The following is a 17,480-nucleotide window of genomic DNA, read 5'->3' as shown; positions in this document are numbered from 1 at the left end:
ATGTTACATTATTCACATTTTACATTACTTAATTCAGACATATGCCTCAGTTTTACATGAGTGAGTTTCTGGAATTCAAAAAAAGAATGGCAGATAGGTGGCACTATAAAGCTTCTCCTGAGGAGAGCTCTGTTTCCATCATGACTTAGGTCAATGCAAAGGCTAATTATGCAATATCACCATGTTTCTATCTAGCCATATCCCGTAATAAATATGACCCATTTCCCAGCTCACATTTAAGACTAAACTAAAATGTTGAAATACATTAGCAGAGTTGTTAATTGGACATGACAGGCACTGACCAACTGTGGCCAAATGAACACCACATACAGCTACTCTGCTGTGTGACTTGCTTCAAGTCATTTTTCTCCTCCAGGTCTCAGTTTCCTTCTGTATAAAATACAGATAGGTAGTGATGCTGAACTCTGTTATCTAAGAACTCAGTTCAAATCGACATGAAGGCTTTCTTTTCATGGCTATTTTGCTTACAGTGTTTTTGAGAAAAGAATCTATAGCAAAATATTAATATATCAGTGAATCATAAATGAAATGAAATGAGGAAATATTATTAGTAGTTCTGTCATATTGCCAGTGCTGCTCTTTTCCATCTCCTGTTTAGGATTCATTACAGATGGCAATTCCAAGCTGGTGGGTGGTGCTCGAATTCGCCAAGTAAGAGTGAAAGGAAACACCTGCCCTATTTCTCCCAAACTCCAGCGTGTGGTTCAGGAATGCCATGCTCCATATTCCCTGCAAACAGAAGACACATCAGTTTATGGGGAACACTGGAATACTTCAGTCTTTGATAACTCCTCTGACTTGAGCTCAGCATGGCAGTATCAGAGTCAGTCCAAACTGAGAGGGCACGCCAGCTGGGGCAAACTTGCCATCTACAGGGGAGGGGGATATGTGATTCACCTGGGAACTGATCCTAAGAATGCCTCCAGGTACCACTTGTATTGTAAATTATTAGTGTGGCGTCAGTGAAGCTCTTTACCCAGTTTAAGATTCATTTTAGATTGCTTCCCAAGTTTTCCTGCTGTGCATTGTGCTGAATATTGTAGATGTTACTGTGGTGCCATTGTTGTAGTTTATGTTCCTATCATCTTGCTCCATGCTATCTAACAACCAGGATCCAAAATTAGAACCTTTTTCTCCTAACACATATGAAGTAAATGATCAGATACCTGAGGCATCTCAGGTTTAGCACTGGTCAATATCTGGTATCTGCTTCTCCAGAGCAGCCAAAAAAGAACCTTACCACCTAGACTAATAGTACAAATATCCCCTACACCCAGACTTGACAGACCAGATGTCTTCTTGAACATCTTAGCTCTGGTTTACTCTTTCTCTGTGATAATATCCAAATATTCCTATGTTCCATGTGATACTCTTATCTTTCATGTATTAATTAGATCACTGGCTATACATTTTTTGGCAGAATTCTCCAGTACCTTTTCAACAACGTCTGGTTAGACATCTTCACAAGAGCAGTGTTTGTTGAATTTACAGTCTACAATGCCAATGTGAACCTATTCTGCATTATAAGCCTGATGTTTGAAACCAATGCTTTAGGTGAGAACCCTTTTTAAGTTACACATTTCTGAAGACAGCATGCAGTGCACCTACAGAGGGTAGATTTACATGCCGTCACCGTTTACCTAGTTCTTCAGTCAGTAAACATAAGTGTTTTAATAAATCTAATCATGACAGAATCAATGCAAAATTTATAAACCATTTAGGAAAAATGTTGCATCACAGTGACACAGACAATAATGGATTATCTTATGTTTGCTTATGTTGTAGTCATCTGCTGATGAAGAAAACATGGTAGTGAAACTTAATCTCCAGAATTTACACAACAGGAACACAAAAAATTATGTTTCCTAATAATTTCAGCTAATCAATACAATATTAAGACAAAAAGTACAAATAACAGAGTCTGTCTTTTTTGTTCCAGAAGACTTCTAATATACAGCCATGTAGTCATATAATACATAATCTGGACACAACGAAGAAAATAGTGTAACTAGATTCTGGATTGAAGGCCATAGAAAAGCATTTAATCTGAGCAGTAGCCTCCCTCAGGTTTGTCCTAGTATTGGAAAATACCCAAACCAGACCACCAAACTGAACTCTTTTTGTCCTCAGAATGAGATTCAGATTTACATCTCCAGGTCCTCCTGCTACATTTCTGCATTTATAGTCCAATCCAAACTCAGCCCTGCTGGGATTAATATCATACTATCATACAAGAGAGCACTAGCACTCTAAAAGCCATCAACTGCCTGAAATTCCTATTTGAGGAAAATTTCAAAGAACACTTATAAGGCTACTCACGTTGGATTCAGTCTCACATTGGTGTGAATGCACGCACAGAAGTCTTACTGGTTAACTAAATTGTTTGAATGAAAACAGAAAGACATAATTATTAGAGCACTAGAGGTGAACATTGTTTGTTTTTTAGGGGCCTTCTTCACAAGTGCAGAGCTGCAAAGTGTCCGGCTTTACCCATACACCAACAGTCTCCACATCTTTGTTGTTGCAGCTGAAGTAATTTATTTCCTCTTTATTGTGTACTACATGATAGTACAGGTGAGACCCAATGGAAAGTTCAGCTGACAGCATCACCTTGTGTCTGGTTTTGATTTAGGATTGTACTTGATTTCAGTAGTGCTGCTGCTGGCTTGCACCAATGAAAGATTGAATCAGATACTATATTTGTATTAAGTAATATGAAGGTGACATTTTATTTGACTGGGATGCTTCTTTTGAGAAAGATAATGAGATATTAGTGCACAATGTAGTTTTATCAATGTACAGTAGTCTGCTTTATTGCGGAGAGGCTAGCCCTAATCTTTAGAGGAATATTGTATGATACGGAGTCAGGAGACAAACAGTAAAACTCGTCCTTTCACAGGGAAAACTCATGAAGACTCTGAGATGGAGATACTTCCACAGCAAGTGGAATCTCCTGGAGATAGCCATTATATTGATTAGCTGGAGTGCCCTGTCAGTGTTTGTGAAGCGGACAATCCTTGGGACCCAAGACATCAGCTACTACCAGGAACACAAAGAGGAGTAAGTACTCATGCTACTTAGTGCATCCTTTGTTGGTGCTACTTATGCAGACACATATCTATTTTTCCTCTTTCCAGACAGCAGCTTGTCTGTGATAGATAATGCTACCCTATATGGCTATATTCATGAAGCATGTAAGTATTTCAGGGCCTAGATGTGTGTCAGCAACAGGATTTTCCTCTGATATTGCTCTAATAAAATCCAGCAGACTTGAGCACCAAGTTCCCTAGCCTAGCTGCTAGTTCCCTATCTGCATCACCCTCTTCTGAATCAACACGCCTTTCTGCTACAGGACATCCATCCAGATAGTACATAATCTGCCTCATTCTTTGTTGTAAAAAGCCATTAGTTAGAGGACAATAATGGCTTATTTTATACAGAATGGAAAATGATAACATCTGTTAAAAAATGGTCACACAGGAAAGAGGTCATAGAATCACAGAATAATTTAGGAAGGAAAGGACCTCTGGAGGTCTCAGCTCCAACCTCCTGCTTTGGTGTTAGATCAGGTTGCTCCGGGCCTTGTTTGGCTGAATTTTGAGTATCCCTGAGGACAGAGGTCCCACAGCCTCCCTGGACCTTTGTTCCAGTGCTGAACCACTCTCACTGTGGGAGAAAAAAATGGAGGTTTTTTCATGTCCAGCTGGAATTCCTCTTGCTGCAGCTTGTGGCTGTTGTCTCTTGTCCTTTCATTGTGCACCTCCAGGAAGTGTCTTACTACATCCTCTCTATAACCACCGACTAGGTAGTTGGAGACAGCAATCAGAGGCCTCCTTAGCTTTCTTTTCTCTAGGCTGAAGAAACTCAGCTCCTACATCCTTCTCTCACACATCCTGCACCCCGACTCCCAACCATCCCAGTGGCACTCTACTGGACTCAATGCCCTCCTTCCACTGGGAAGCCCCAAACTGGACTCAGTATTCCAGATGCAACCTCGCAAGTGCTGAATGAGAGGAAAGAACAAACACTTCCTTTAATCTGACAGCTACATACTTGCTAATGCAGCATGCATATATCATGTAGGTATATGTCATGTGCTATATCAGCATACACAATTTATAAAAGCTTTTTGTCATCACCTCTGTTGTAAACAAAATCGTAAGTACAAACAATGTGCTACCTTTATAAATGGTAAATATAAGTATTACCAAATTTTTTTCAGCTAACATTAAGACTTGACTTGGCTCAGTCAGATCACAGTTCTGACCTCCAACCTTTTACTTCATTCCTTACAGTACCTTCTCACACAGCCTGTTGGAAATTAGGTCATCCTGTCACAGCTAGTGCATCCTGCTAGCTGTACAGCACCAGTAACCCCATCCTCTCAGCTACATGTGCATAGAAGGACCTGTCTTCCTTCCTGAGTGTAAGAATTTGATAGTAAGTTTGCATTAGCTGCCTTTAAACTGTGACTTGCTAAAAATGAGCGGCCTTTACGCTACAGCCTAGACCCTCTCTCAGCTCTAGCTAATGCTGATAAAAAACCTGTCACGTACAACTGAGCTTTTTGTGTGCACACAGCCGGAAGAACAGGTGGGAACATTCAAGCAAGAACTCAAGTTAGCTCTCCATTGAAAACAAGGACAGAGTGACTGGCTTTTTCAGCATACTCATTTATGAACTTCAGAGGCTTCTGTGTGCACAGTCTATTACATCTTCTCTTTTTTTCTAACAGCTGTGTGAGCTTTAATGAAACAGCAAGAGCTGATGCAGTTCTTGGCTACCTGATTGCATTCCTAGTGCTTCTCTCCACAGTGAAACTGTGGCATCTCCTAAGGCTCAACCCTAAACTAAACATGATCACTTCAACTCTCAGGAGGGCATGGGGTGATATCTCTGGATTCATCACTGTTATTGCAATCATGTTCCTCGCCTATTCCATTGCTGTGAGTACCACTGCAGTTTCTGTTGTCTTCAGTCTGCATCCAGGTACAGTCAGGTTAAATAAATTACTTCTGAATGCTGAAAGCAACACAGCTTTGAAATAAAAAACTGAATAAAGCTGCCTATCTGAATCTTAGGTTAGCAGCTTGGAGCCCAACTCTTCAGTATAAGTGAAAGAGAAGTTAAAATATCCACTTGTCTGTTCTTTGCAAACTGAAATCTAGTACAAAAATCAAACACTGAGATGAAAAAATGCATTCTCTGTGTGTAACAGGTGTGACAAAGAACAAAATACAGGAAAAATAATTTTCTGGATAAAGCTTAAAATGGGGAGAGTGCAGCAAGGGCCATTTTCTGTTTGGCTAGTTTTTAAGTGGGAAATAATTATTTTTCTGCCTATTATAGGAATACTTATTATGCAAATAAAATTATATTTTCATTCTAATGAGATTAAAGAATTATTGGACTGCAACTTTTTGTTTACTGTTTTAGCTGAAATGCTTTGTGTAAATCTTCTGGCAGAGTAATGCAGGAAATTCAGCACATCTCAATTGCAAAATCACTGAAAAAGTGGAAACCATCTGAGCCAAATCCAAACCATACTGTAAAGGGCAGTCCTGTGATAAATGGGACCTGCTGCAGTCTCACACTGCTGGATTTCACAGTCCTCATCCTTCCCTTCCTCCAGCACTGACACTCTAGCAAATGAGTAGCTTTAGGCACTGGTGCAGCCACAAACTTAACAGGCAAAATAAGTGATGAGATCAGTTCCATGACCCAGCCTGCAAGTGCTGGAGTTGTGAAAGAAAGAGGCAGGAATATGCATGTAGGGATGAAGAAAAAGGTGAGACTGCAGCAGCCCCCATTTAAATCAGACACAGTATGCCCACAAGATACAAATGAAGAAAATAGCACCTTGGTCACTGAGTGCAAACAAGGAGGTTGCCTGTTGTTGGGAAGGGATCTGTGCACTCAAAGGCAAATGTTAATGATTAATTCAGTCAATTATGCAGGAATAAATCTGTTACTTAGAGGTGGTCTAAATTACTTTCCTGATTTTGTCATGTATTTGCAGGTTTTTTACATTATCTAGTGGCAAGCTGAGCAGGTATAAGATATTCTCACATCTAGAATAAAAAGTCTTACAGCTAAACACATTCAGAAAGTGTGAATTGAGTTCTTGGCTCTAGATTACTCTTCTTCTATGACTTTGTCTGGTGTTTGCCCTGTCTGTGAACAAAAAAACCTCAAAACACAAAAAAAGCTTCATGGCTCTGATGATAAGCTCAGTGAGCTTTCTCTGAATACAGCAGTCATTAGCTGATTTTGCAGCAAGTATTCTGATCATCACACAATATATGCCTTCTTTCCTCTGCAGACAAACTTGATATTTGGCTGGAAGCTGTACTCTTACAAAACTCTCTTTGATGCAGCAGAGACCATGGTCAGTCTTCAGCTGGGAATCTTCAACTATGAGGAGGTACCACCTCTGATTTTGAGAAGTTTATCACTGTGTAATTAGCAGCTCAGCTATCAAATATGCTTTGAACCATCAAATAGAAAGACTTTCAATTAGTGCTAGACATTAATCTAATTTTGCAAGCTCCACAGGCTCCTAAAGCAGCCACCTTTTCTCATCAAGACAGGAAAAAGACACCCAGTGAAATATATCTCACATCCCATTTTGACCATCAGTAGACTCATAATGAATGTTTCATTGAGAAAGGTGCTCACATTTTAACTAGATATGTTACTTATTGACTACAGAAAGTTTTGAGCAATTTGCTTAGAAAGCTACAGACAGAAATGTGCCCTGCACATGTTCTGAACACACACCCATCAGCTTCTCAAGAAAGGCAAGGCTTTCCACAAGGGAACTTTACGTTACATTTCTTTTTATTATTCTTGACTTTTTAATTAAGTTATTTCAAATATTACAATATCGTTTGAACAGCTCTTTGTGGATTAAGCTAGTTCTGGGACATCTCCGACTGTGAAGTCCTCCTTGGTGGACGTTTTTAGACTATGGATCCAACAGGGTATGGGTAGCTTTGAAGATCAGTAATTGGGCACAAAGTTTTTCATGTCTACATCCCACCCATGTTGTTAATCACAAAAATATATTCCCGTGTCATAGCTTACATGAAAACGAGGGTTTGGGATTTTTACACCACCCTTCGCTGATGGGTTCGTGACAGTCTGACTGGGCTTCTTTGTAAAGACACTACTAAATAAAAGCATACAGAGGTTTCATCTATACTTTGAAAGCTGAGGCATGATGGAGCTTCAGCTGTTCTGTGGATAAACAGATCTCCAGGCTTGTCAATTTTCACATGAAACTTCCATACCCTTATAATCAAATGCAAACACTTAAAAAACCCCAAAGACTGCCCATATTCATATATGATATATATAAAATATTCTATTATCTTTGTCCTATATCATATCAACATAGGAAAGTGACTAAAGGAGAAAATTTATATACATATGTATAATACATGTAGCATAGTTTATTAGCCACAAGGATTTTCAGAGTCAAACTCCTTACTGTGTCTTAACTGCGTGTATGTATGCTCTTTTTGTTTGTTTGTTTTTACAATCAAAATATGATGTCTTACCTTATGAATACTACAGGTCTTGGACTACAATCCAATTTTAGGCTCCTTCTTAATTGGATCCTGCATAATTTTCATGACATTTGTGGTACTGAATCTGTTCATTTCGGTGATTCTGGTTGCTTTTAGTGAGGAGCAGAAGCACTACCAGGTGTGTTCATCCAAGCTCTCCTGCCGTTTTAAACATTTATTGTGCAGTGCTTACTCATGATTTAGGTATTCCACCCTCAGATGAAACCCATGTAAACTCAGTCCAACTCTTAAGAATTCAACATTTCCTCATAAAGCACACTTCAGATTTTCCCGATTTACACTCTCCATTCCTGTTCGGACGAGTCCCTGTTCAGATTTAGTACAAGATCTGATTTGTAGCCTTCTGTTCACATAGTAAATCCAGCAAAAGCCTTAGACTTGTGACCCAGCTCCATTGAAATCAGTGCCAAAACTGCTACTAAGGGACAGATCTTTTAAAAATGTCACTGTGAGTGCCTGACCCATTTGAGCTATTGATAGCATGGTGTGAAATCCAGCTTAGTACTCCAGTACTGTCCCAAATTCCTCTATGTTTTAAATAAAGTCAAGGGAGATGAAAACAAATGATATGGTCAATAGAAAACAAGACATATTTCGTTTTTCTCATTTAGTTCATCTAGAAATGGTGGACAGCTCATTGTATATGCCACTAGCTGTATGGTAGCTGGCAAGGGAACTCCAGGCTCCTGCAGCAAGTTTTCCATGGGCTTTGACAGAGCCAAAATTTAATCTGTAACGTCCATGCTCACCCACGCTCATCCGGGACTTTTGTCTCAACAACAATATTGGCGTGATGTTTTGCTTTGGCAGTTACTCATGCTCTGCTTGGAGTGAAAGTTGGCCTATTTCACCTCAACTAGAGATTTTCTCTTGCGACCTTCTCTGGCTTCAGCAGAGACTGTATCCGCTTCTGGTCTATGCATTCGAGTAACTTACTTCTCGTTGTTATTTTAGGCTTCAGAAGAAGAGGAGATTGTTGATCTAATGCTAATGAAACTTTTCAGTTTCTTTGGCATTAAATGCAAGAAGGAAGAGAAGCCAGTCACTAATGATCAACTGAAATAACCTGTCCACAATTAAATGACAACCACAACAAGCAGTCACTTCGTGGATGAAAGATTTACTTTTTAACTATCAGCTGCAGTGGCTAGACTTAGGTTATCGCGGCTCCCGACAAAAACGCTGTGGCGTTCAACCAGTAAGCTGTTGCCGACATGTTATTTTGGAGTATTAGCTAAGAGATAACGCTAAACCTAAGATGAAGTGTCCCACGCGCACCTCCTGTAGTCTTAGCCTCTGTATTTAATAAACACCGAGCGTTTGTTGCACCGTTTGGCTAAAACCACTCTCTTGCCGCCAAGCAAGCGCCACGGAAAGATGGCGACCCCCTCGCACCGCCCTCCTCGCCCCTGCCCCGACGGCCCGCTCCCGCCTCAGGGACGGCGGCACGGCGGCACAGCGGCCTGCCGGCGGGCCACCAAGCGCTTTACGCTCCCCGCCTGACCGGACGGCTCCTCGGAGGCCGCTCTATCCCCCCTCACAAGCCTCCGCCGCCCGCTGAGGAGAACGGGCGACGCCGCGCGCCCTAACGGCCGCCGCTAACGGCCGCCCCTGGCACCTCCCCCGCCAGGCGGGAGCTCCGCCCTCCGCCCGCCCGCCCCCGGCAAAGATGGCGTGGCGAGCGCTGCGGCGGGTCGGGCCGGTCCTGGCGCCGCGTTGTCCGCGCTTCTCGCTGCTGCCGCCGCCGCCAATATCACCGCGGGTGCCCGCGGCCCGGAGGTTGGCCACCAGCTCGCTGGTGCTGTCCGGTGAGTGGTCGGCGGCGGGAGGGAGGGAGGTAAGGAGAAGAGGGTGGCCGGCGGGAGAACGGCCCGGGTCTGTCAGGAGCCGTCGCTCCCCCTCCGTCAGGGCTTCCCCGGAGGAGAGGGTGGGCTGCCGCAGCCGGGGGGAACCTCGCCTCCCGGGCTGCACCCGCCCCGTCCCTGAGGTAGCCGGTGGGGGCTTGAAGGGACCTGCCTTGCCCCGAAACCCGCGTCGCGTCTCCGCCTGCCAGAGCCCGCTGTGCCGAAGCGCTTCGCCGTGAGGCGCGTCCCGTGTGGTAGGGGACGAGGGCGGCCGGGTGGAGCGGGATGATGATGATGATGCGGCGGCGTCGTCCCCCGGGCTGCCCTCGTCTCGGACGGGTCACCACTGCCCGCTGGTGCAGGGGTGTCCGCACCGGGAACGGGGGGAGGGGGGAAAAGCCTCGCAAAATGGCTGAAGCCGTGCAAAAGCTCGTAGCCGCAGGGGGAGGTTAGTGCCTCCCCGCTTTTGGCAGCGGGGGGTTCGTTTCAACCTGTCCCTCGTCCTGGTGCTGACGCTCTCCCCGTTCCTCCTCCCGGGAGGAGCTGGTTCACCTCCCTTAGCTGGCAGAAAACTTTTAACCTCCTCTCCACGCCGCAGTTTTTTTAGCAAAGTGGCCCCGGCCCCAGCCGCAAGCTTCACTGAGCGTGACGAGCGTGGAGGGCACGAACTTGGCAAAAACAAAGCGGATAGCTTTTACCGGCATCGTCGTGCCGAGACGGCTTGTTGAGAGCTGCAAGGAGCATCAGCAACAGTACAAGAAAGGGGCAAAAATAGGTGGATGGAGGAGGCAGGCCTGCAGCAGTTAGGTTGGTGTGGGCTGCCAGGAAACCTGAGCCAGATTTTCGGGGGCCTCGGGCCTGTTGGGGCTAAAGAAGTTTGACTCTGTCCCTCTCACCAGCTCCTGTGCGGTGCAGCTACAGAAGTGGTAAGGCAGGAGATGGACTTGCACATCGGTGCTTGGTGTGATTTTGCACTTAACGTGGTTAACTCTGAGAGTATCTGCTGCTGTCGAAGTTCTCTTTGAATGAAAGTTAGCCACAGAAGTCTGAAAACTAGAATCTGTGGTACTCTAGCAAATAGAATGTTAGGAGAGAAGAGGAGGAGAACGTGCTATAAAAGTAATGACTGCCACTAGGTAGAGGTCATAAATTTCTTTCCAGATAGTCTTCTGTCCTATCTGTTTAACTGTCTTCCGCTGCGAGTGAAAGACATAACATTTATTAGTCATGACTTGCAAATTAAGTGGGTCAAGATCTAAGCATTTTTCCCTGTTCTAATTGTTTATTGTATCCATTATTTTTCTCTAGATATAACCTGAAGGAATAACATAAATTATGCTTTTGTTTTAGGCAGAGAGGAAAAATTTTGTATGCCTCTTTGTGGAGGTGTGAGGTTTTCCTTCACTCTTCAGGTATATATTTATGAAATACTTAATTGAGGCAGGCTAAACTAAATGAAGATCTGAATTCAGAATGTGCTAGTTAAGCCGATACCAAAGTCAGGTTGAAATGTATGAAGCTAGAATAAATTTAGCTGCTCTTCTGAAAAAGAATGCTCACAGAAGAGATTTGGTATGCTTTGACATTCCATATTCGTTTAATTTGATTTATTTAATGGGCTGATCACATAAGCTCAAAGTTCGAATTTTGAGATTACTTATTAACTGTTTTTAATTTGACCTTTACATTATTGACAAAGTTTTTCGTTGCATGGTTAGAATTTTTCATTTTTCACTTTTTTTTTGTTCTACAAGAAGCTTATGTGCTCTTCTGTTGAGAACATTTTACTGCCGTGTTCCAAACTGATCATGGAATTCTTCTCTTTTGTTTTTTTTTTAACCTTGCTTTATAAACAAATCTTATACAGTATTATTATCCTACATAGAAAGATATTGGTTGGCTTCTTTGTGACATGTGTAATGTCACAAATGCTCAGCTTGGGTTTGAGTTTCTGTGTCATTCTCTGTTCTTATGGTTCATTACTCATTTCCAATGAAATTCCTATGGGTTTAATGTCTTGACCTAAAATGATTTCAGACATTTGATTTCTTCTGTTCATTAGAACATGTCCTGAGAGATTTTTTGTAGGTATAAATAATGCTAGCTGAAATTATCTAGGGTTTTTGAGTGATAATTCATGAGAAAATACTTCATATTTGTGTTTTACACAAATTTTTTTGTGTACTGTACTTGCAAAAACATGTATTGCTCTACTGAGGTCTATAAAACTTAGGCCATCTTCAAAGACAAACCATTTTATCTGAGACTTGCTTCTCTTACACGTGTTCAGACATAAATAAGAGGATCACAACAAATGAAACAGCTTAAAATACGACTGACTTCCAGTGGAAAGATGTTAGCAGGTTTACAGCAAAAACTTCCATTCTCCTTCATGTACAAGTCTAGAAATAGAAAATATACAAGGATTTGCAGAAGTGTAGTGTCTCTAGCGGGTATAAGGAGTCCAGCCTAGAGGAAGAGCCTGAGAGGAGAATTTTTAACTCAAAAGGAAGGTCCAGCGTTACTACTCTGGCACTAATCACACAGGGAGCTCTGTTTAAAAAGTCATCTTCTCCAGCTTCTGGAACATCCCTTGCCTGATTGAATAGGTGCTACAAGTGAGAATTAAAAATAAATTAGTTTTCAAAAAAAAAGGGGGGGGGGCAGGTGGGAAAGAGAAAGTATCTATGGGGAAACTCTGGAAGTGAAAAAACAGACAAAGCAGGTAAAATGTTAGCAAGAAAAATGTTACCCATTTCAATTACTTCTTTTGAAGTTTTTCCATATGACTTTATAAAAATAATTGCTTCTAATAAAAGCTAGTACAAGCTGCCCTGAATCTTACAGATCTAAAATATATGTAGAATTGCAAGATTGCTGTGAAAAGTCCTAACAGGGTCTTGAATATGCTTATTTTAAAACTATACAAAAATAACTACTGTGTTTTTCTCATGGTAATATTATTAACAGAGAGCAAATTCTCTTAAGCAGCAGTTGCCTGTATGGGTTGCATTATTAATTTGCCCTGTATTCATTTCCCTTAATTTTACATACATATGTATTTACTGTGACAATATTCAACAGGGAGAAATAGACTCTATAGGTAATGTCGGGAAGCAGGGCGGGGGGGGGGCCGGGAATCGGCCACTTTGCTAGCTAGGTTGCAACTTTTTTACTTCAACTGATGGCTCTATTTAAGTACCTCGAACGAGATGCTGTAATGCTGACTAAAGCGCTTGTCAGAAACAAACACTAAATATGCTTGAAACGCTACTGTGCTATCATAGAAATGCTTAACTATGAGTGAAGTACACATACATGTTTTAGATTCATACTTTTGTTTGAAGTAGAACTACTCCTTTTGCTCCTGTACTTTATCAGCCTCTAGATGATTGCACAGGAATTAGTAATACTCTCAGCAGAAAACCTAGTGAGCTTCTACCCTGTCACTAAGCATGTCATTAGCAGAACAAAATGCTTCTGTAAATTGTATTTGCTGTATAAAATACTTTCCAAGAAAAATGAACAAAACTAACCTCAGTAAAAATCCCCCTCAGTTTAAGCCTGTAAATGCGTTACTGTATTTAAGTGAGCAACATGTCACTTATTTCTGAAATATCAAGTTTGTTTCATTTTAGCCCGCAAATTCACAGACAAGCATGAATGGATATCCGTTGAAAATGGCATTGGAACAGTAGGAATCAGCAATTTTGCACAGGTATTGATCCCTCCCCCCTTACCCAAGTCTGCAATATTTATTTACGCATACCTGCTCTTGTCCTTGCTCTTTGGACAGTTACTGTTTTTTATTGTTCTAATTGCATGTGCCTAATACAATGAGCGTGATTTTTGGACTTGGATCTATCACATTATTTGTGAAGTGAATGCTGCTTCAGCGTTCTGATGAATTCTTAATCACTTCAGATTGAGCCTATGGAGAGCTGAACTTGATGAGAAACTTAATGGTTCAGCAGAATTTAAAACCTCCTTTATTACTTCAGTTCTTATAGGCCTGAGGAGTTTGTGGCTATGGGAAGAGGATATCGTGCACTTTAGGCCAAATCTCCCTTGAACACGAATATGGTGCAATCCCTCTGGCTAAAGAACAATTGTGAATATAAGTACAATATGGCATATGTTTCTTACTCTAGGATAGGAATTCCTTTGGATTTTTTTGCTTTGTTCTTGTGCAAGTACTTGATTTGCAATAGGCACAGGCAAATTCAGGATAGAGAGTCACTGTATGTGAAACTTAAGAAAATCTAATGTGAGAAGCTATCACTGAAGTGGAATTAATGTTTCTTAGGACAAGCAGCGTTTCCCATAGCCTCAGTTTTCTGTAAATAACACTAATACTCTGTAAGATCCCTAGTCTTTTGTGAGATAGGGTAGACTTGTCAGTGACGAGACAGAACCCTATTCTGGTTGAGGTGATTCTTATGGTGGTAAGGCTCTTTTTAAAGTCAGTAAGGACATACATATGTATGTACATAAGTATGCTAACAGCTCTCCAGTTGTCCACATCTCTGGCTCTGCATTTTCTTTCAAATTGCACCAGAAGTAAATCCTCTGTGCTTTGTAACAAAAAGGCAATTCCCTCAGATCATTGGGAACTTTGTCCTTTAAAACAGTTGTTATTGTAGCTGATGCTAAGAAGATCAGCAGATGTTATTTCTCTTTCTGCCTGAAGAAATCTGTATATAAACCTTGTAACTCAGCCTGAGGCTTACTAACACTGTAACAGATAAATAATTTGGCATTTGGGTCATGATAGCAAAACATTTTTTTCAAGTTAATTGTTAGAAGAAAAAGTGAAAAATATGCAGTCCTTAAAAGAATGAGAACTAAATTTAGAGACAGAGATTACTTCTATCCTTCTAGTACCTAAAGGGGGCCTACAGGAAAGCCAGAGAGGGACTTTTTACAAGGGCATGTAGTGACAGGACAAGGCGTAACGGCTTTAAACTGAAAGAGGGTAGATTTAGATTAGATATAAGGAGGAAGTTCTTCACTGTGAGGGTGGTGAGGCACTGGCACAGGTTGCCCAGAGAGATTGTGGCTGCCCCATCTCTGGCGGTGTTCAGGGCCAGGTTGGATGGGGCTTTGAACAACCTGGTCTGGTGGAAGGTGTCCCTGCCCATGGCAGGGGGGGTTGGAACTAGGTCATCTTTGAGGTCCCTTCCAACACAAACTATTCCGTGATTCTATGATACACAGTGATTTTAGAGTTACTGTATCAGATCTCTCCTATCTATAGTTTCTTTAATGTAAGCTTTGATGGTTTTGTTTTTCTTTTAAGGAAGCATTAGGAGATGTTGTTTACTGTAGTCTTCCAGAAATTGGGACAAAATTGAGTAAAGATGGTAAGTTTCAGCTCTAATTTCTAATGAAGTAATTACTCTACTCATTCCACTCTCCCTTTGCAAAGATTAATTTTATGAAGTAATCTTTATGTTCATTAACACCATTATAAATATTCTGGATGCAAAATAAATGCAGGTATTTCTGTAAGAGACAGCTTTATTTTCAAATTTCCACTGTCAGACTATGCATGGTAGCAGAAAGTACCTGCTTATTAAACTGTGAAGACATTTATTAAAAAATCAAATATTTGAAATATATTTTTGTAATAATTTTATCTGTACTCTGTTTTTAAAATATTTATGCTTTGATTTGGACTTGCTAGTATTTAGGCTGGCTTATTTGTAATTCTGCAGTTGTGCATTTCATGAGTTGCACGATGTGAAACATCTAATTGATATCAAGCTCTAATTTTGCTATGAATATAGGGACTCAGTAATTTTGGGGTATCAACTGTAATCATAGATTTTTGCTCATTAGTGACATACAAATTGTTACATTCTTTATCATTCAGTTATGTAATTTTCCATGTTAAAGAAGAGTGAGCATTAAGAGGTAAAAAGGAAAAGCCTATTCCTGTATTTACATGGAGAGTTGTCTCACTAGTATATGAAGAAAAGATTGTCATTAGCTTCAGACGTTGCAGAACAAGAATGTAGATTTACTGAGGTAAAGTAGCAGGCCTTTCTTTTGCCATCTTTCTTGTGGAATAGGTCCATATCGAACTGTTTTGGCCAAATCTGTTACGTTGCATTGAATGGTGAATGTTAGACAAAAGGTCCTTCTGTTTAGGGTTTTAATTAACCAACTTGTAGTTTTGTTTTATCTGAAGGAATTTCATTTCCATTTAGTTCTTCTCTTTTCTGCCCATTCTGGCCTTAGTCTAATTCCAGGCTTTCCCAGAACATGTTGTTCTCTGATTCCTTGTGCTGATGCCTATCTATTCTTCTGACAGCTCCATGTTCCTCCAGCCTCTGTCTTGTTTGCTTGCGGCTTAGAGTTACTCTGGACTAACATTGCCCCAGGCACCACTTCCATAACTGCCTACAAAACAGAAAAAAAGGGAAGAGTGGCTGGGTAATTCCAGTGTGGTGCTCCTGAATACTAATGTGTGTGTTCCAGTGAGTGCAAATGTAACGCTTGATAGTGTTTCTGAAGAAAAAATGGGATTCCTGAAATTGTGGCTGTGCCCATTTTGTAACCAAATTATGTATAAAAAGGTTTAAGTTCTAGATAAAAGGCATATTTGGTCTCCTGCAGCAAAAACTGGATGTGGTTCCTTGTAACCCAGTATCATATCGTACGTTGTAGGGCTTTAGCCAAAGGATTAGCCGAATGTAAGAGATTCCTGTCCCTTCTATAGAAGCCAGCTAGCTAGTGTTATGCAAATTCCCCAGAATAATTCAGGAGCATAAACATAAAATTTAATACTGCTGATCATTGTCATAAAGTTGGTGACTTCAATCTTTTTGACAGTTTTCCTTGCTCAAGATCAAGGCACTTCTTCAATGGCTAGGTCATCACCAGAATGTCTGACTAAAAAAACTAACGCGCTTTGTATTTTCCTCTTAGAAGTGTTGAATTGTATTCTGTGTTTCAGATGAGTTTGGAGCTTTGGAAAGTGTGAAAGCTGCTAGTGAACTCTACTCTCCTCTCTCGGGAGAAGTGACTGACATTAATGCTGCCCTTGCAGATAATCCAGGGCTTGTCAATAAATCTTGTTACCAAGATGGTAAGATGTCATTTTTATCTTTCAATAATGAATACCACGTGGCTTCTCGCTATCACAAATGGCTCTGCAATTCCTACTTCTTCCAGTTTAATGATGTGGAGGCTTAAATTGAATATATTGAATATAGTTCAAGCTCAATAAAATTTAACATGAAAGTATTATTGTAGTCTTGTCTTTGCTGACAGCTGGTTTACAATGTGTTCTTTTCAGACACACACTGTGGTTGAATTTAAATCTGTTTCCCTTGATCGCATTTCTTGGTTTTGGTCTTGTAATAGCTCGTGATACTGAGAGGTCAGGCACTTTTACTTCAGTGTCTCCTTAATGCCACTGTCAGAGACAGTACTAAATTAGACAACTGGTCTGACTCAAAAGGCCATTTCTTATGACAGGTTGTTTGTTCATTTTTTGAAGTATTGAAACACTGTTTTGCCTGCACAGGAAATCCTGTTGATTCTACCAGTGTTACAGGGCTTGTATAGCTCCTGGGAGTACTTTTCTAAGGCAGTAATGTGAATGAATCTTTCTTGTAGGATATTAGCAACTGTTTTTCTTTTTAATTTCCTAACTACAGGTTGGCTTATCAAGATGACTGTGGAAAACCCTGCTGAACTTGATGAACTGATGAATGAAGATGCCTATGAGAAATACATAAAATCCATTGAGGACTGAGCTGGAATAATGAAATAAATCCATATAAAATATTTCAGTGTAGTTTGTCATCAATCAGTGAAGTACAGAATATCCAGTTTTGGCAACCTGAAAAATACCACTTGTGATCATATATATAAGGCCATAAATAATTGCAGTGATAAAAATGTTTAACAAGGGTTCTTATTCTATTGTCTGATTGATGTAACTTCAGAATGTTATCTAAAGTATTTTGGGAAACAAAATTTATTTGCTAAAATATATACTTCCCAAGATTCA

General features: G+C 40.7%; 2 protein-coding genes across 2 annotated transcripts in view; both read left to right on the top strand.

Moving 5' to 3' along the window:
* Positions 1-8,963, top strand: part of PKD1L2 (polycystin 1 like 2) — a 42,243-nt gene extending 33,280 nt beyond the window's left edge. Inside the window, 8 exon segments of the mRNA XM_049806650.1 lie at positions 620-947; positions 1,442-1,575; positions 2,468-2,595; positions 2,921-3,081; positions 4,757-4,967; positions 6,344-6,445; positions 7,600-7,731; positions 8,568-8,963. Coding sequence (XP_049662607.1) covers positions 620-947; positions 1,442-1,575; positions 2,468-2,595; positions 2,921-3,081; positions 4,757-4,967; positions 6,344-6,445; positions 7,600-7,731; positions 8,568-8,678 — 1,307 coding nt within the window. The 3' untranslated portion in view covers positions 8,679-8,963.
* Positions 8,964-9,259: 296 nt separating this feature from the next.
* On the top strand, positions 9,260-17,254 carry GCSH (glycine cleavage system protein H). The gene is made up of 5 exons (XM_049806660.1): positions 9,260-9,421; positions 13,096-13,175; positions 14,757-14,820; positions 16,419-16,550; positions 17,125-17,254. Exons 1-5 carry the CDS (start codon positions 9,283-9,285, stop codon positions 17,220-17,222), a joined length of 513 nt encoding a protein of 170 aa, XP_049662617.1. The 5' UTR covers positions 9,260-9,282; the 3' UTR covers positions 17,223-17,254.
* The last annotated feature ends 226 nt before the right edge of the window (positions 17,255-17,480 follow it).

Source organism: Accipiter gentilis, chromosome 7 (assembly GCF_929443795.1).
Source record: "Accipiter gentilis chromosome 7, bAccGen1.1, whole genome shotgun sequence".
Lineage (NCBI taxonomy): Eukaryota > Metazoa > Chordata > Aves > Accipitriformes > Accipitridae > Astur > Astur gentilis.
Note: the sequence above shows the minus strand (reverse complement) of the source record. Positions and strands in the feature narration are given on the sequence as shown.